Below are 20238 nucleotides of genomic sequence, written 5' to 3' on the forward strand. Positions count from 1 at the left end.
TGTGTAGACTACTGCCTAGGGAAGGAAGAGAAATCAGAAGGACTCGTTTTAAGGACCAGCGGCTAACTGAGATGCCAATTTAGGCTTATTTTTTAAAGGGAGTAGTGTTGATGCTTGCTCACAGGCTGGCTGGAATCAGTTGTAGGAAACAACTGCAGACATGTTAGAAAATAAACTGGGTAGCCAAAGAAAGACTAACTCAAGAGGTCCAAAACAAAATTGAAAAAGTTGATCAGCGTTTAGCCATAGGCCAGTACAATACTCATATGTAAATATTTCAATCAGATTTTTTTAAAAAACCACAAACAGAATAAAGAATCATGAAAAAACATTTCCAATTCATAAACTAGAAATATATCAGTATAACTCAGCTGTGCCTTTTTCCCTAAGCAAAGGTGTGGTGATCATGTATGGTTTTCCATTCAGTAAGGGGAGTAATAATCACACCATGAGCTTAACATTAAAGCTTGCAGTCTCACAGTGCTTTAACATGCACAAATGGAAGCTAGCTATTTGTCTTAAAATTCATCTTCATTTTCTCTCAGACTATGAAGACCAGTATTTTGTTTTGATTATTACAGATATTTTCCACAATTCATTGAGAACAGAAAGACCAGATCAAGGTGCTTTCAGTTACAATGCACTTCTGCAATAAAGGTTTTCCCTGATTTTCAACACTTGGCTGGATCCCAGACCCCAACCTGTTAATGGTGCATGTTGGGGATGGAAAATAAGCTTTGTGAGGGTAAAGAGAAGGCTCATGTGTTACCAAAAGTTTTAAGTTAATTAGTTCAAACTACAGAGTCAAACTCTCAGTAGTTTTCTGCTTCCTTCTCCCAGAGCAAAAACAGACACTACCGAATATTTTCCCCCAGTCAAAGTCTTAGCTCAGGCCCACTGACTACACAAAAATGTTGAACTGCCCCATAAAAAATAAAATGCAAAATGAACACAAGGCAATTAAGCTATTACGAGTGCCCATCAGGGGAGGAGAGCTAAGACACTCTTAAATGTCAGAGCTGCATGCTTGTAAATAAAATGAGCAATTTCCTTCCTCTTTTACTGCCCATGTGAACCATTTATTGGGGTAGTCTAACAAAAAAACAAAAAAAAACATCCTTCAGAAGTGCTATTCAACAGCCATCAAATTTGCGTCTGTAATTCAGAGTTTACAAAGACTGCTCACAAGCACAGAGAAACAGCTGTCTAGATTTAAGAAGTGCTTGCTGTGGGTTTGTTCGGGGTTTTTTTGCCAGACAAATAAAGGCAGAAATTATCATCAAGAACTGGTTACTATCAGAGAAAGGTGGCAACCCTACCTCAGGGCAGAAGTTTTCTCAACTTTTTTTTTTATAAAAAAGATTAGTCATAATTGATCCGATTTATTAGTTCTTAAATTTTTCCTCTGGGCATAAAGCACCCTCCAGGGAAAACTCTCTCTCTTTCCAGCCTTTGTCTGAAATGGCATTCATAAAGTGTTGGGAGAATTTTTTCTCACTTTCGATTTTATCTATTTGGTACAAAAGAACACATCATTGTGAAAGAGATTTGCAATAGTCATTTCAGTGCAAATATTTCTTCTCTTCCTCGATTCCATCTCAAAACATTTGCACACTTATTTAATGAATTCCCCAAGTGAAAAGCAAATACCTGTCCCAGTTCACATGTAATGTTAAGCCACAGTAAGAAACAAATCATGGTTAGGAATGTGCTATGGCACACTGAAGAATTGCTTCTACTATGCTCCACCCTGCCCTGAGTTGGGAGGAAACAAACCACAGCTTTTGCTTAGCGTTAAGTGCAAGCCAGTCTTGGTGGGTTGTTTCTCTCCAAAACCCAGGGTGGAAACTAAGGTTTGTTCTTGGACTTGCTGCCCATCGTTTATTTGGAGGAGTCATTGTCAGAGAATTTCCTCTAAATAACTTAGCAACTGGAACCTCCTGGGCCAAATCTGGTCTCTTAAGGGGCGATGCTTGATTCCCATCCCAATTACAACCCAGAGGCAAAAGGTGACGTGAGAGGAATGACGGGCAACAGGAGGAATCTATATAGGAGGCTTTAACCTCATATTTCACATCATTGATATATGCATACCACAGATTCTTTGCATACACTGTCTCCCTTATTTCATGTTACCTAAGCTCAACTAACTTAGCCTGAGATCCAACCCATGACTTTAGGAGAATTAGAAAAACTGGGGGCCTACCCCCATTAAAATATAAAATAAAAATCTGTTGCCAGATAGAAGAATGAATCCCCTTCCTTTTGTGACGCAATGCAAATTATTTACATGGGAAGCCAAGCATATGGCTCGATTGTGATTTGCAGTGCAATTTTGTGTGGTTACTCACAAGTAATACCTGACTTACTACCAGGTAGATGTACAAAGGATTTTTAATACCACATATTTGGTTCATTTCTCTCTCTCTCTCTCTCTACATGTGTTTAGCAGAAGAAAACAAAGCTATTGTAGTCTGACTAGAAATACTTTGACTGAGCAGATTTTCTTTTACCTTTAGCAGAAGTGAAAGATTGACTCCAATTGCAGTATTAGTTTCTTATGGAATTTGCTGACAGTGGCAACACTTCTGGCTGGTGTTAAAAATATGCACTTTCAAACAGAAGTAGAAGATCATAGCTTAAGTATATAAGCTATATTGTCAAACTGATTGTGGACTAAAAGGCCTTAATTCAATTAAAACAACAACAATCCAGTCTCAATTAGACATCCACAAGGGAACTGAAGAGATCTGAAGGAAAAGGTTTCACAAATAAAAAAACCCCAAACCTAAGGTTTTATCAAACTTGGGTCCATTAATTTCAATGGGTCTACTCTTACTAAATATGTACAATATCGATAAAAGGGCCGTGCTCATTGTGTCCATTCTTACAGTACTTTACTTTCACGATGTATTATTTTATAGACTCAGGAACATTCCTGTAACATCACGGTATAATAAAGCTGTTGCATGAATATTCAATGATCATAAATGATTCTGTAAGAGGAAGCATAGGCTTAGTTAAGTGGCCTTAACCATAACCTCTGCTCACTTATTCCACACACTCTAGTCCTGTCAAATGCAGCTGCCAGTCATGAGGACTGTCAAGTCGCAGGTGATGGGGTGATGGCGTCCAATGACCCAGCCAATTTCTAGGCCTGACCGACTGCAGGGTATCAGGAAGAAGGTGTTGATAAGAGCAACAGGCCAATTTGTTTCACGGATAAACATATTACAGCAAGAGCTATCAAATGACGTTAAATCATAATGAATGCATTCCAAGTGGTAATTGAGTGTATATTTTAACCTGGTATTTAAGTTTATAAAGCTGTCATGGGGCGAGGGGGCAGATTCTCCCAAGGTCTGAACTCTTGCAATTTTTTAAACTCAGCTGCTCATTACTGCAAGCCATGAAAATTAGACTGCTTGAGCTGATCGTAGGCAGGCAAATGTCAAGAGCCTACAGTGCGGTGTTGTGGCTGGAGTGTTGTGTTTGGACATGGGAAAGCCAAGCCCATTCCCCACTCACGACATTAAACTTGCTGGGTGGCCTTGCACAAGTCACAGCCACACAGGCTCACCTCACTCACAGGGTTGTAGAGAAGATAAAAGTAAATTAATCCTCTGCCCAGACCTCTTGAGGAAGAAGGGCAGGAATACAAAAGTGGTTAATATAGAAGTAAACAGAATCTGGCACAGGAATGTATAGATAGGGCTCAGTTCCTGAAGACTGACAGCCTCTGCACAAAGGCACCAGAAGTTATCGATTTCAGGCAGCACCTGATTCCTGTTTCGCAGCGAGAGGAGAAAGAGCAGTGATGGAAAAAGCAGTGTAAAAGCAGTGTGTGCCGGGCACAGGCACCAGCGTAATAAACACCATATTTCTTTCTCTCTTAGCAGCTCAGCCTCACTCACTAAATCCAACCTCACTAACAATTACACAGCAAGCAGCGGTTGCCAGCTCCTGCTTATTAGTGGGGAGGCTGCCAAATCAAATTGAGTGGGGGAGTCAACATTCCTCTGCAAATGGATGTGCTCAGCGTCAGGAGGAATAAGCCTTCCAAACCACTGTTTGCACTAAATCAGAGCTGGCAACTGCGGACGAAAATACTGTTTGCATTTCAAGTTGCACGTTCTAAGCAGGGCCAACGGCAAGGCTTCTGCTTACCTTATATACACACTTGTGGAGGTCACTGAGAACGCCTTTGTTTTCCTCCTCTTCCTTCACGGTCTCTTTTTCCTGAGAGAAGAGTCGCCGCCGGCCCGTTTTCTGTGGGACTTCGACTTCCTTTGCCTTGTTCCGGAAGCCATTTTTATGAACCACGCCATTGATGAGTCCGTTTTTGGGCTCATACCGCGGGAGAGACTGGAATTCGTAGTTGTTCTCTGAATGTACCTCCAGGGGGCCTTTCCTCTTTTCTAGGACCTCCTTTTCAAAGAGGACTTCCTTCTCCAGTTTCTTGTGCTCCTCGGCAGAGAGGGAGTCATAGGAGAGCAAGTATTGGCAGTACGCCTCCTGCAGCTTTGCTAACCTGTCCTGTGCAGTTTTGGGGATCCGCAGCAGGTCTGCCAGCTTGTTCCATTTCTTGAGGTCAGTCACTTGCTGCATGCCTCCCATTTCGTTGATCAGCTGGAAAAAGCAGGCCAAATCTAGCTCACATCCTCCTGGGTGTCAGTGAAGTGGAGCGACAGGAAGGGAAAGGAGGACATACAGGGGGAAGAAAAAAACATGGTTAGGAAAACTGACAGCAGACCGTATACAATCCAGACCTACTTATTGTGGAAGTGGCTGCATCACTTCGGACTGGAAATAGGAGCAAGACTGAAAACTCGTCTGTGCAAACAAAGGAAGAATAAAGCCCCTCAATATAGAAAATCAGATCTCAGTGTTATTTCTGGACCATCTGTCTTTAAAAAAGGGAATCTGAAGGAAATTAAGCCACTGAAAAATCCCTAGGCTTTTGTAGCAGTCACTGCGCTTGCCTTGTGATTTCCCACTCACCTGCCCACCTGCATCAAGTTTCAACTGCCTTTGGGTATCTTTCTAAATGGCAAACTGAGCCTGTGCCACATAGGATGCTCCCCCCATGATGTGAATATTGCTTTCTTTCTCTCCTAGCCTTAAAGGCACTTTAAAGCTAAAAAAGAGAGAGAGTTGTTCTTTTGTGCAAATGCCATCACAGACGTCTGCAGTCAAATTAATGTCCCTACTGCACCACATAGATCTGCTTCAAACTGGATTTGAGGTCACTGTTGTGGTAACTATTAATATTGTGCTACACACTCTACAGAATGTACTTTGTGCCCCCTGTTTCCTATCTAAAGATATTACGGTTTCTTGATCAGCATTTATGCAATATCTGGGATCAATCTGTAGTTACTGCATTTATCAAGCAGCCATGTGATACAAACACCAGCCCCAAACCTGTCCATAGAAGCTCAGATTTATCAAAAGGGTAATTCATAGGTTGGTGGACTGCAGGTTAGTGGGATCTATTTTGCTTTTAAGTGGTGCTGGGTAATGCACTAACAGGAGCTTGATACAAAAGACATACACTCAGAATTAAAGAATTCTGAGCCTCCAAATTTGTTTTGAGTACCACAACTAAAATAAAGAGTTTGCAGTTCTTCCACACAAAAATCCACTTCTGGTTCCCCCAAGCTATCTTAATTTCTGCAGCATAATTTAGGGGATTTTGGTGCCGGGGGGGGGGGGGGCGCATCATTTTGTTGCTGCTATTGTTAAACATTTGGGAGTCAATTGTTTGCCAGATCTCTTTAGCTGCTGATTTATTTAACAGCAAGTCATTCAGCGATAGATCCTGCAGACCTATCTTCTGCTCACCCCTGGAGTAATTAATTTGTGCTCATTATCTGATGTCAAAGTGCCTTTACAAAGCTGACAAAATCTCTTACTGACCAAAAATGATAATGGAATTATGCTTTGTCTTTGGCAAGTCATTGCAGGGAGAGGAGGCACAGAGAGTGGCGTGCATAGCTGCCAAGTTTTCCCTTTTCTCACGAGGAAGCCTATTCAGCATAAGGGAATTTCCCTTTAAAAAAGGGATAACTTGGCAGCTATGCTAGTCATCAAATTATGTGATTTGGTGGAATGCGGATTATTTTTCAGAGAAATGAGCAAACTGATACTGTATTTCACTGTCAATGATTTCAAGATTTTAATTTGTTTTCATTTGTCCTTGCAATGAGGCAAGCTTCAAACAGTGTCAGGCTGCTCAGTATATAAAAGCATTAAAGAGCTCATTCTCTTAAATTTGGCGTTTACTACAATTCTTTGACTCATGACATTATTAATACCGCTCTACTTTGTAAGACTGGATTTCTTTCATAACATGCTTGCTATATATATGAACCATAACGATAAGGAATGGAAGTTTATTTTGAGTTCAACTTTGCAAGGAAGGGGGGAAGAACCCTCTTTTGAACCTAGATAAAATAAAAACTGTCAGAAGGAATGGCATTTACACAGCATTTCAAATACTAATGCTACACAATCCTTATATTAACTCAGTGGTTGTATTTGGATATAGAACACGCTCAGTAAGTCTTGGGCTCACATGCTCCCTTGCAGAACATCAGAAGCTTCCACTTCCATCTGAAATTAATGGCACAACTTGGGACAAGTTAATCAGTTAAACAGTAGTTAATCTTAACCACTGTTAGCTGAAACAAGCCGGCTTCACAAACTATGGTTTGAAGTTTGCTTGTTTCAAGAATCGGTAGTTAATATTAACTTCAGTTTATCTTGTCTCAGACTACGTATCAAGTGACAAATACTGTAAAAGAGAAGCAACACTTTCCAAGTTCCTCCTCATAGCTGTGCTAGAGAAGGTTGAAGAAAGCGTGAGCCCAAGACTCACTCATTCTTCTAACGTTAAATCATCTGTAGTGTGGCTAAACATACACATGCATAGAGTTTTAATCAGACACACAAGGTCAGTTTCACAACTAAAGCATTTCACATCAACTATCATCTATTGCCTTTTAACAAATTATCTTATTGATTAGCTTTAATAAATGTTTCTTACAACCAAAATATCAATATGCTAAAGGAGTTACTAAAGGAAATGTATCATAAAGGCTGGAATCCTAGTTATCATTAGGCTGCTTATATTCCATTGAAGTCAAAGGCTGTCAATTACAATTTATTTTTACTACTTGCCAGTTAAATTAAAACACTATTTCTTATTCCTGGAAGAAAATACCCATCTTCACTATTTTCTTTTTAATTTCCAGAATGAAAATCAGCTTCAAAAATAAAACAACCATGGCCATCTCTCAGCCCTAGCAATTAAAATTTGACCTCATCAATTAAAACTGACCTCCATAATCACACTGATTAAAGCTTGCAACTGTAACAGGAGCTCTAGCAAATTTATTAAATTTTAAAATTGCTTAGGAAGAGCAGATTAAAAGGGACCTTCTCCCAAAGAATAAAGGGTACTCTAAAGGGAATTGTTTCACCAAATAGTATGCCACTTTTAAAAATATACTACCATGTGCATCCTATCTGATGGCAGAACGCAAACCACCAATTCAATTAAATAATCAAACACAACAGAGGGACATGCTGAGAAAGCTTACGAAACTGCCGTTTTGCTACAAACTACACTTCAATGCTTATCATTCAAGATTTGTTAAACGCTTGAAGATCGTTGAAATTTTGTAATTTTGCTGATTTAGATATTTGAATTGAAATCACTTAATCAAAGTTGACTGTGAGGAATGTTTAAGGAGAAGAGAGTTATTAAACAAAATTGTTAACTTGTTTGTACCGCTATGCATCACTGGTACATACACCTTGGTAGGAAAACACCAGAAAACCCTACTGTAATGAAGACTGGGGACACTTCAATGAGCATGACTACACCATTTTCTTTAGGCATAGTGTGAGGTAGCCTTGAAACATGAGCAGATATGCCTCTTTTGCTCTAGGAGAAATAAAATAACATTTCTCTATAGCCAGCAAAGAAGGATTAACATGTTTAAGTGAAGCATAACAGGGAAACAGCTCAGTATGCACCTGCACTGCACCTGGCTTCTGAATCAGCTATGAATGAAGCCTAGTGTCCTGCAGTTTCACAGGAGGCCTGTCAAACTGAGAAGGAACTGATGCTCAAAATAGGAACCTGCTATGAATTTGGAAAAGAACAGAACACAACACAACAAAGGACTCACCTATGAGTGGAAGCTCATCCATTGTAATGCCCTGAGATTTGAGGTGCTTCTTGATACAGGCCAGCCGCTGCACATTGGGGCCCCAGCGCCTGCTCAGCTTGTGAATGTGTTGTATTTGCGTCACAAAGCGCATTTCTTCATTCAGCTTGCACTCAGGCCTCCAGTCAGGAGGAGGGACCACCCTGCACATCCCATACTTCTCAACCTGAGCACGGATCGACTCGATGTATATCAACGGGTCATGGAACTCCTTTGCGGAAGGCTTGAAGATAGGGATCTCCTCCATCATCGCCCACCCAGACTTGACGCTGACCTTCTCGTGCTTCCCCGTTGAGTCATGTGGCTTGTGCAAGGACTCTGTTTGAGAGGTAGAATGATTTTCACAGGAGGCATTTTCAGTTTTGCTATGTGCTTGTTTCCCTGGCATGTTCTTCCCAGCAGCAGCTCTCTTCGGCCTGTTTCTTTCCAGACTTTTCTGTGGCACTTCCTGACTTCCAGGCTTCTTCACGTGGCCGTTCAGCAAAGGCTTCTCCGCAGGTGCCTTTTTGCTTGGGGCTTCAGCCACACTGACTGGCCCCTTTAGCTTCTTGGTCGGCGACTGTGTTTTGTCTATGTGGTTTGCCTCTTCCAGTTTCCTTTTTGAATTGCGCAGCCCCTCCCTCAACTGCCTCCCTACCTCCTTAGTGCATGCCTTTTGGTTCAACTTGCCATTGACCTTGACACCGTTAACAGCGGTATTGTTGGGCTTGGCCACTCCAAGAGATAGCACCTGTTTGCGGGTTTTTGCATTGCTACTTTCCGTTTTCCCTGAGATTGTATGGTTGACAGGTGAACTGGGCTTGTGGTGATTTAGTTTGGTTTCCTTGACCAGTTCCTTCTTGGCTTTGGTGTATGTGACAGTTCCTTTTGTCACTGTTGCAGTGTACTTCACAGTTTTGGACGGTGAAGGTCTGACTTCTCTCATCTTTTTGGCACTGGCTGTGTTTGCACTCGGAGATGACATTCGAGTGATACCATTGACCTTTGAAACCTAGGGACGCCAGGACCATCAGGAGGAAGAAGAGACAAAATAGGAGGGGGGAAACCAATTAGTAAAAATTCGCAATAAGCCTCAGGCCTCAGGCCCTCTAAAAACCTTTCAACAACCTTAAGAGTTGTTAAGAGACCCCTATTCACCAGAACAACAATTCTCAGTGTGGTTCAACAGTCCATCCCTCCTCTTAGGGAACTCTGGAAATTGTAGCTCTGTGAATGGAACAGGAGTCTCAGGACAATTCCCAGCTACAGTTCCCAGGATTCTTTTGTGGGGGGGACGGGTTAAAGTTATATGATACTGCTTTCAATGTATAGTGCAGATGGGGTCTTAAAACTGTCGCTGTTCAGAAATACGCACAGCTTGAAAATATGGCAGGGGCAAAAGTAAGGATGCCTGGCAGCAGCAAACGATATAACAACTGGAAGGATCACAATTCTCAAAACTGTTTTGGGGCAAAAGTTTCCATCTTCCAGATTGGAATTATCCCAGTCTATGTGAGCCACATGCACACAGCCCCACTGGGTGACCCAATGGGAACTGATGCTCCCCATTTCTCATTTCAACCAATCCTCCTTTTCCAATATTAGCCCCCTTTCCCCACCCAATTCCCATCTACCAAGGTGTCTACTCATTTGCCTATTCACAAGTGTGCACGCAATTATATCCAATATGCACCCAAGAGATTAGCATGGCTCTGAAGAATCCCACTACCAGAATTATATTATAGCCAGGAGGTACAAAATGTAATTCAGTAGTTATGTGCAGATTCTATATCCGCCCCCCCCCCAAAGAAGTTTGATGTCTAGGCAGTTTTGTTTTTATTCAACAGCAAGTTCCTGAAATAGTTGCAACTGACAGGACCAACAGCTAAAAAGTTTCATTGATTTCAATGGGAATTTGTTGCAATTTATCATTTGTTGAATTCCCCCAAATATTTATTAACTGTATAATTTATTAATTATAAATTAGTAAATGTATGGATTTATTATGGGGAGAGAAAAACCAGGTTTACATGTTTCAACTTTGTGTTATATAACTGCTGAAGCCCAGTACTTGTTAAGAGACAGCAAACAGATATCCCAAAAAATGCAGTGGCGTAATAAGCATTATATAGCAACCATGCAACATATCTTTCCAACTGTGCTTATTATTTGGTCAATAGAGCACCAAGCTGAATGAGTGTGCAAGAATTAATGTGAGTGAGCATGTGCAATGTTTAGCCTCTTGTACTATTTCTTGTTTAGTGGCAGGACCATAAACATGAACCCTTATTCTCCAAAGACTGTGCTTCTCTTTCCTACTGTTGCCAGCGCTAAGAAAGGCAACCCAGTGCTTCCCAAAAGGTTCAGTGGCAGGAAGCTGTGTGGAAGCTACAGCACCTCTGCAGCAATGAGAAGCCACATCTGCCCAATTTCTTCCTGCCATGCAGCTACTGAGGATACAGAAACCTTCTCTGAGCAGCGGCGGAGCTAGCTGCTCGGGCACCCGGAGTGGCGCACATGCCATGCACCCAGGGACAGGGCGATCCGCCCACGGGGGTGGGGTGATCTGCCCAGGGGGTGGTCCGATCAGCGTGGCAGCAGTCTGCCTGGGGGCTGATCAGCATGGCGGCGGTCCGCCCGGGGGGTGGGGAGGCAGGGCAATTGCTACAGTGGCAATCCACCCAGGGCAATCCACACCCGAGGTAGACTGCCCCCACCACCTCTCTTCCTACGCCCCTGTCTCAGAGGGAGTGGTTTGCAATCATAATCACATGTTTCACTTATGTTTATTTGGAATAAGATGCTGTTCATCAAGGAAAGCTACTCAGAAGGGCTACCTAGAAAGCAGCAGACATCTGTAAATGCATAAAACTCTGCTTTCCAGTCAATGAGAAACAGCACATTAGGACACAAAGGCCTGAAATATTCCTAGACTGTAGAAGGGATTGAAAAACACTGTTAAGCCACTCTTAAAACACAGCAAGTTTGCTTGCTTCAAAGAGTCACAGGTGATAGGATACTTGTTAGAACACAATGTACAACAGTTAAAGCAAACTGCCTACAGTTGTACCTCCGCTTACGTATCCCTCTGGATATGTAAACTTTGGGATGTGAACACGGCAAACCCGGAAGTATTTTTCTGGGTTTTACCAGGCGCACATGCACAGAAGCGCTAAACAGCACCACGTGCATGTGCAGAAGTGGTCCTCCGGTTGAGAATTCCTCGGGGTGTGGCTGGACCTCTGGAACGGATCCTGTTCGCAACCGGGGGCACCACTGTATTTATAGAAGAAAGGGGAAGCCACAACTAATCAAAAAGATTTTAAATTAACACTGCTTTACAATTCTGTATTTGGTCCCCAGTTTATAAACAGCTTTGCATTTCCCCCTCTGTAAGCTTTACTACACCTAATATCACACAGGTACCTAGTATTCATGCCCTTTACATTGGATGTGCTACACTACAGTCATGATTCCATTATCTCCTATGAGATGCAAATGGTTACAGCGGGGTGCTGATAACACTAAGGATGCAGGCTCAATCCCTGTGTGGGACAGCTGCGCCTGGCAGCTTGATCAACCTTATAAACAGTTAGTTTGCTTCTCACACACCTTCAGCAGTTGGGGAACATAACTTTTCCCCTAATGAAATACTATTGTTTCAGCCCCCCCCCTTTCTTCATTTTGGTGACATGACCAAAGAAACACAAATTTTAAAAACACACTCCGACAAACATTTTACAGTATTTAGAGTCAGAGGTGATGCTGCTTCTATCTAAGGGGGTTACAAGGATAGTTCAGGAGGTGAAGGAGGAGGTCAGGGGAGAAGGGTCAGCACTCAGCAGAGAATCAAGCAACAGCAGTGAAACAAGGCTGGCTCAGGAAGGCAAGTTGTGGAAATGAAGATCTTGGAAAGGACCTTGAAGGAAAAGAGCAAATGACTTAATCTCAGAGAAAGGTTGTGTCAGAGCAACATTAGAAGACAGGGAGAAGGCAGGCAGGCAGGCAGGCAGGCAAGCAGCATACTGCACATGATTTTGGAAAAACAGTGAAAAGGAGAGAAGCAATCGACCAGTTGTGAAGTAAAGGGAATTAAATTTTCTAATTGTGAACAAGGAGGTAGGTCCCCCTTGCTTTTTGAAATTGAGGGATTAAAACTCTCGAGAGGACTGCATACTGGTTCCTTTGAAACAAATTTTGTGTCTGTCTTAACTGGCCTATGACTGAAACCAATGCAAAGTATATGTTTTTAAAAATTCAAAAGGATATATATGCTGCTTAATAATCAAAAACCTCTAAGGGATTTACATGAAAGTAGGTGTAGCAGTCTAAAAAAAAAAAAAACTAGCTGTAGCCTCAAGAAAAAGCCTTCTGGATAGGGTAAGATTATAAAGTGACAGAATCTCCATAACTAGTTTGGGCACTTGGAAAGCTCTCTCTCTCTCTCATACACATGCACACATACATAAACATTCTCTCACACTTAATTTCTTTGCCAGCTGTAAACTCTAATAAAAACTGCCAAGACAGAAACTTCTGATATTACATAGAGAATTTTAGAAACGGCAAACCATAATCACCAACTAGGTGCAGAAAAGTACTTCAATAAAACCTCAAATGAGATCCTTCTGAGCTAGCTAAGAAACTACATGGGTGCATATGGGTGCACACTTTTCAAGCTTCTAAAACAGTACATAGGAAAACTGTGGGACAGCTCAGTCGGTAGAGAATGGGACTCTTAATCTCAGGGTCATGGGTTTGAGCCCCACTTTGGGCAAAAAGATATATTCATTGCAGAGGACCATCATGGTCCCTTCCAACTCTACAATTCTGTGATTCTACATCAGTATCTGAGAGCACATTGTGCATTCTCAATTTTCCATCTTTGCTTCCAAACAGAACGTTCCACTCAACAAAGTGGTGACGTTAGGAGGAGACAATATTGGGAGCAACTTAGCAGCTGGTGATTTTCCCCATCTGCTTACTATGGAAATTTTTCAGATACTTTTCTCTCCAAAAATGAGGTCCATTGCATATCAATAATAAGGAAGAAAAATATTAGTTGGGGGGGGAAATGATGTTATCATGCTAAATAGTTTCTACATTTCACACAGTTAACAAGGTCTTTATTTTGCATAAAATCCCCTTAGAAGAGCCTTTACCAAGTGCAGAAGAGAGCAAAAGAAATTGCGGTACGCAGTTTCTTACCTTTCTACTGTTGACATGTCTCCCCCCATTAACCAAAAACACACAACCTTTGTGAGTCAGCCTATTAAATGTCTGCACTGCTGGCTGCGGAGAATCACCATAGAGGTTCTAGTCCCAGAGTTCCATCTCGAGGCAGTGCTTACACTGATCACACAAGAAAGAAGTCAATTTAATTTTAAGAAGTAACAGTGATCAATCATTAGACTTTATCACTTGTTTTCTCCTCAACCAGACAAGTAGAACACAATCTGTCTTCACACAACTCTCACACTTGATTGTAAAAGCTAAGTGTACTCTTAAACCTTTTTTTAAAGAAAGAAAGAAAGAAAGAAAGAAAGAAAGAAAGAAAGAAAGAAAGAACCCTTAATGTAAGGGACCAGCTCATAATCTTGCATCAATTGTATGACCTTCTCTTGCATAATCAATAGAGGGCCTCCTTGAGTTAGGTTTCCCCTCCTTTCAAGTAACTGAGAAAGGAGCTAGAGAGCAAAGCAGAAAAAAATATGGAGAGAGAAGAGCACACACAGCAGAGAGAAATGTGTAGATCTACAAAGCAGGAAAGACATTATAGAAAAGTAGAAAGGGGGATGGAGTGATAACTCGGGCAATAAATTTCTTCCTTTCGAGCACAACTAATAATTTGACATTCATCCTAAGAATATAAAATATAATGCTATGATCTAATGCTGAGTTGTAAATCTTTCTATGTGCCTATTTCTAGTTTATACTGGGGTAAACAGGATTTTCATTACAGGAGTTCATTCCTACAGTGAAGTTATCTCATATAATAATAGTGACCAAGGAGGTTACTTCTAGGATTGACTTGGGGAAATTGCAGAAGATATTTCATCCCTTTAATATAGCAACATTAACCAAATTTGTCTGACCTGGGAAAGGGTTTTTAATTAACTGTCTGCCCCACTATTTCATTACAGTATTATGCTTGTGAGTGTTCTGTTTATGTTTAGCATGTGCTGATGTCGCTATCTCAGAGAGATACAATTATATGAGAAGACTAAGAGTTAAGGGGGGGAAGTACACCTTTAGGAGTGCCATCAAAAGCTTTTCACACAGGTGGCTTGCCAGATTATCTACAGAAAACTGAGTACTGGAATCATTTTCCTGTTTTTTTTCCTTAAGCTTCCACCCTGTTTGCACTACAATGCTGGCCCTATTCCTGTTGCTGTTTTTAACAGCATACAAATACCTGTGTCGAGTCACATCTCCTGTGCTGTCTATTTCCCAGCTTTTGTGGACCATCCAGAAAACATATGTGTGTATATAAGGAATTTCTGATCATATTTCTAATGCTGTCTCATTCTGGGATGGCAAAGAACCTCCATCTTCATACTGTATTCTGTTCAGTCTATTTGTTCAAATGAACACAGGAAAAGCTGAGTTTTTTTTCTACAATCAAGTGGTATATAAATTTTAGGAAACAAACGGAATAAATGGTGATATGACTACTATGGTCAGGTTTGGTAGATCTTTCCTAGCTTCATAAACCATGAGCACAGGGGCCAACTGTCTTGCCCAGGACTTCTTCCCATCCCCCTCAACTTTCATGCTAGCTCCACCACCTCATTCACAGAACTGTATTAAGCCAGAGGTTTCCTGCAATGTCCAAACGGGGGAGCTTAATATCTCTTAATTAACCAGGGTAAAAAGCCAAGACCTGACCCTGGTTTACTATCCTGGTTTGTTAACTTAAGCCACAGTTCTCTAGTTTAGACATAACAGGAAACTCTTGGCTTAATGCAAGTCAGTAGCAGAGCACTGAAACTGATGCCTGAGGAGGTGGAGAGGCAAGGCAGGGCCACTCAGTCTCAACACTCACTTCTGGCTTCATAAACCATGTTTTATGCTGAGGGAGATCATCTGAACCTGACCTATAAGTCAATCTCACCTGTGTTAGCCCTTCTGGTTCTGCATGCAAATCTCAAGGGGGTGTCTATTGGTTTACATTTACAAAGATCTAAATCAGGCAGATACATATTGGCAAATCACTGCTTGAGGGTTCCTGACCTAATTGCTAAATACGGATAGGGAAGTTACCTCAAGGAGTGCCAATAGGCAAACAGCCAAAAGCATTCAGGTCTTTCCAAGCCTTCTCCAGCTGAATAAACATCAGCCAAACAAAGCCTTGCTTTAGGCTCTGTTGGTTCATGGAGGTACTAGAGATTTCTGGCACTATATCTAAGAATCATTACCACAGAGAAAGAGAGAGAGAGAGAGAGAGAGAGAGAGAGAGAGAGAGAGAGAGAGAGAGATATTAAGAGCACAACAAAAGGCAGGGGGGACATTGTATAGATAAGGACCTCTAAACTCCGAGGTGCTGAAATTTAGTGCAGACACAGCAGTTTCCCTACAGAAACTTTCCGGTAAATTTGAAATAAACTGAGGATGTGTTTATTAACTGCAGCCATTCAATCTTTTGCTGTCAACTGGGGGTGTGATATGTTAATCATGGCTGAGCTTGCCTCCCAGAAACAGGTTTCGCTTATAATGTATTTGGGGTAGGAAGTGAATCTTCTGAAAGTATCATGTGTCATGTAATGTACTGTTGTTGTTTTAAGAATTCTTTTCTCTCTTTTATTTGTTAAATAAATAGGTTTTTTAAAAGACCCTGTCTTGAAGGAAACCTATATGGAACTAAAGTTTCCAAGACTGGGCTATCCTGGTTCCACAGAATAACACAGTCATGTGAATTCGTTCTTACAACCAATCAGACAGATGTCATAACAGGCGAAGGGTTGCATCCAACCATTTTACTTACAGAGTAGACCCACTGAAATTAATGGACCTAAGTTGGCCATGTTCATTAATTTAAATGGGTCTACTTTGCGTAGAACTAGCATTAAATATAACTTGAAACATCTCAAGATAAATTTGGACAGTTTTGTCCCAACTGGTGCACCACACACTACCTGTTTCCTTAAATCCTGAGCCGATCGATGAAGGGTGTGGTGGTTGTTAGCATTGAGCCCTTTTGTGGAAAAGCCCATGTTTGTTGAAGAATGGTGATTAGCAGCAGCCTGGTCTTTGCGACTCTCAGACCTGTGTTCGCCATTTCTCTCCTTTCCTGGCGTTGTGTCTTTGACTCTGTGTTTCTGAACATTTCTGAACAGTTCTCTCTCTTTTGTTGATTTGCTGGATCCGTTGAAGACTGAAGGGAGAAGAAACATTTGTGAGCAAAAGAAGTAGTGGAAGCACAAGACAAGCACAGATTCCGGTTCAGACTCCTTTTGAAAACAACAGTACAAAAGCAGCAGGGACTAGCTGATACTTTTGGGTGATATCCAAAGTCATAACAGGACTTTTTCCTCTCTTTCCTAATGTCAAATCTGCTCTGGATGGTCCCCTAATCCTTCAGAGCAAATCTGGGCAGCTGCAGGGGTCTAACACTGCCCTAACACCCGGAGGAATGGTATGATGGAGCTTCAGAGAGTATTGTGGCAAAGCTGACATTCTATCCATAACAGTAGCCTCAGCCAACATGGTCAATGGCCAGAGATGTTGGGAGCTGGAGCCCAACATCTGGAGGGCATCATATTGGCTATCTCTGACAACACACAATCCCACAAAACAAGGCTGGGGAACAGGATCTGACTGGTGGGCACCAAATCCTTCTCTCCCCAACTGTCTGTGGGCCAAGTTTGACAGGTGGGCAGTGGTATCAGGTGGCCCATTTTCATCCCATGTGGTGCTTTGAAATCCCAACAATCAGCTTCAAAGATCTGTTTACTGTTCTCTGCAGTCCTTGATGCACAGAAGACTAAGGCAGGGTACTATGGGCAGGGCTTTGCAAGTGCAACCCTCTATTTGGCCCCGTTGCAGGTGCAACCCTCTATTTGGTCCCTACTTGTCCCATACCTGATATAAAGCTTGGCCAGAACAGCCTCACAGGACCAATGGGTGGACCATCACTACTAAGAAGCAAGTAGCATACATACTCAAGGGTCGGTTATTGGTCAAGCCACCTCAACCCGCAGGCCACTTTCCTTTCTCTGAGATAAATGTTGATAATGGTGGTAATGGTTATAATGTCTAGGATTTATGGGGCACTTTCAAGTGTGTGACAGATCACCAAGAGAAACATTTTCTCAAACAACACATTGCTTAATGTCCAAAGGACAGCAGAATCACAGGGGGCACAAGGGCAAGAGTATAACTCTCATGCTTTTAGTGACGCCACTTCTGGTCTGTGGACACAAACACTAATCAGGGACTTTAGAACTGCAGCTGTAGGAGAACATGAAGTATCAAAGCATTTCACACTTATAAGAGGAAGAAAAGAGAAGATGATTTGCCAAAACCCACCACAAACACAACTGACTATCCTTTTCCAGCCCAGTTCTGAGCTGGGCATGGAGGGAGCTGGAATGCCAATGGTTTCATGGCGCACTCATGAGGACACAAAGCTAGTGGCACCTGCCAGATGCCTGCCAACTGTTTCCTACTCAACATGATGCAATGACAAGGAACGATGTTTTGAGTAGCAGCAGTAGTTTCTACAAAGATGCCACACAGTAAGTACATGCTCATTCCACAACAGTATCTTTTTGCGGAAAGCTTTGCAGGAAGTAAGATATCAAAAATGTTTTGAATGATTATGGAATGGAAAAATGCAGGGCTTTTCTCCAGCTGGAACTTGCCAGAGCTCTCAGGTGGGTGCCATTGCAATTATAAGAGAACGAGGGAGGAGTCCATGTTGAGTTCCAGCACCTCTTTTTCTAGAAAAATAGCACTGGAAAAATGTATTGTAATGTTTGTGTTTGGAATTTCTAAATATTAAAAAACAAGGCCAAAAACAAACAATTAACATTTCCGGCTCTTTGTGTATGCCTTGCAGCTTCTGAGCTCTAAAGATTAAAAACAAATGAAAACACTTCAACACTGTCATTACCCTGGCCCAGGCCAACTAATGAGCTAGTCAAATACTACAAGGCAATGTCACATGGGAATTATTTTTTAAAAAAACAAACCTGCCCCACCACTTTCCCAACATGGTAACCATAGCATTATCTCAAAAAACAGTTTAACCACGAAAATTATCACACCCTGCATTTGGGTCTTATCCATGTTGCAATATAGATCAGTCCTGCTCCCAGGCTCCCAAACAGTGCACTTTCGGTTGAGCAATAATCATGCAACAATAATACTGTGGTTAACTATTTCCCTCCCTTTCCTTTAGCCAGATGTCAACTGCAGTGAACGTTATGCACATTTCTTGGTTTTGTTTATTTAATTAAAGTGCTTGTTTACTACCAACAGATTCCAGAGCAGTGAACAAAAAGCACTGTTATATTTATCACAAACAGTAAAATATGCAATAAAAACACATGGTAAGCAGCAGCTAAAAACATATAGAAGTCTAAGGCATCACACAAGTAAAATGAATGGGAAAAATTGAGGTGTCTTTACCTGGCACTGAAAAAGTTGTAATGTCTGTCTGTGCCAGGCACAATTCTTAAACGGAGGGGATTGCACAACCAAGGAGCCTGCCGTCTCCTTTATTGTTATTTCCAGCACTTCCAATTAAATAGGCAGTTAGGGTAGAGCTTCAGCAGATCTCAAAACAGAGGCAGGCTAGTAAAGGAAAGGATGCTCCTTCCAGTATTTGGGTACCAGCACCTTAAATTGGGTCTTGAGATAAACAGGCAACCGTTGTAGTTCTTGATTAGTGTAATATGACTAGTGTAGCATGGATATGCTTAGATCCCAGTTAAAATTCTGGCAGCCATTTTCAACATTAGTTGAAAATTCTATGTTGCCTTCAAGGGCAGCCCCACATAGAACACATCACAGTAATCAAATTGGGAGGTTACAAGAGCATGAATCACCATGACCAAGAATACCCTTGGGCTTCTAATGACAAAGCTGGAGCTAGGAGCATTCCCAAGTGGCAAACCTGCTCTTTTACAGGGAGTGCAACTGTGCACAGAACAGGTTAAATACTAAATCCAGGAATCCAGGAATCATCTACCCACAGTGCCTGTGCCTTGCCAAGATCCAGCTTCAGTTAGCTGGAACTCATCCAGGCCAGGCACCAATTCAGCATCTGCACAGTTTCATCTGACTAATGGCAGAGAGAATCAAGAGCTGGTATAAGGAGCGGGTGCCAGGAGCAGGCCAGCAATAACTCACACGGCGTCAGTGAAATTAACTCTTTAGTCAAAGAAACAAGACAGCTCAGGAGGCCTAGAGAGTACAGCAATTCTTCTTGGTAGATCTTGCCCCTATGAGGCAGCTGTGGGGACTGAAGGTCCTCGCCTTTCCAGTTCCCACAACTCCCTAAAGTTCCTCCTCTACTGGTTCCTTCCCAAGCAATGAGAGGCTGCATCATTGCCTGTTTTTGCTCTGCCCTCTTCATAACTCTTTGGGTTCTGGGAGACCAGGGAGCTGGTTGCAGCAGGAGGGGGAGACCCCCTGGCTTCTTTAGCAGCCTGCCTCATCTCTGCCTGTTGGCGCCACTTCTCTCCAACCTCCGGTTCTGGACTGCACTCTGCCACAGACTCTTCTTGCTCACTAAACCCTGCTATGTCTTCAGCTCCTGACACCTCCTCCTCCCAGTCTTCTTCCTCTGATCACTCATTGTTGTCCCATCACCAATCCCCTGGCTGTGAGCCTTCTTCCTTCAGTGGCTCCCAGCTGGTGCCTCCCACCACTCCTCTGCTTCTAGCCAGTCTATGACAGCTGAGTGTCACCAGAACTGAGATAACACTTCGCTCCAATTCCTTGCATGATCCCACCCCTCAGTGGCTCTATATGCCATGGTGTCAAGTAGAGCCCCATCAATGCCAACTTCTGGAAC

At 42.1% G+C, this 20238-nt stretch overlaps 1 protein-coding gene across 3 annotated transcripts in view; it reads right to left on the reverse strand.

Annotated features, from left to right (window-relative positions):
* JARID2 (jumonji and AT-rich interaction domain containing 2) overlaps positions 1–20238 on the reverse strand; it is a 194168-nt gene that overhangs the window by 21151 nt on the left and 152779 nt on the right. For all 3 annotated transcript variants that reach the window (XR_015951392.1, XR_015951393.1, XM_035124712.3), the window contains exons 6-8: positions 16352–16590; positions 8199–9228; positions 4168–4664 (exon numbers count right to left, since the gene is read on the reverse strand). Coding sequence is in view for 1 of the 3 variants with exons in the window: in XM_035124712.3 (XP_034980603.2) it covers positions 4168–4664; positions 8199–9228; positions 16352–16590 (1766 nt within the window). In the remaining 2 variants the exon portion in view is untranslated. The remainder of the gene's footprint in view (positions 1–4167; positions 4665–8198; positions 9229–16351; positions 16591–20238) is intronic.

This window comes from Zootoca vivipara, chromosome 8, assembly GCF_965207765.1.
Source record: "Zootoca vivipara chromosome 8, rZooViv2.hap1.1, whole genome shotgun sequence".
NCBI classification, from domain to species: domain Eukaryota; kingdom Metazoa; phylum Chordata; class Lepidosauria; order Squamata; family Lacertidae; genus Zootoca; species Zootoca vivipara.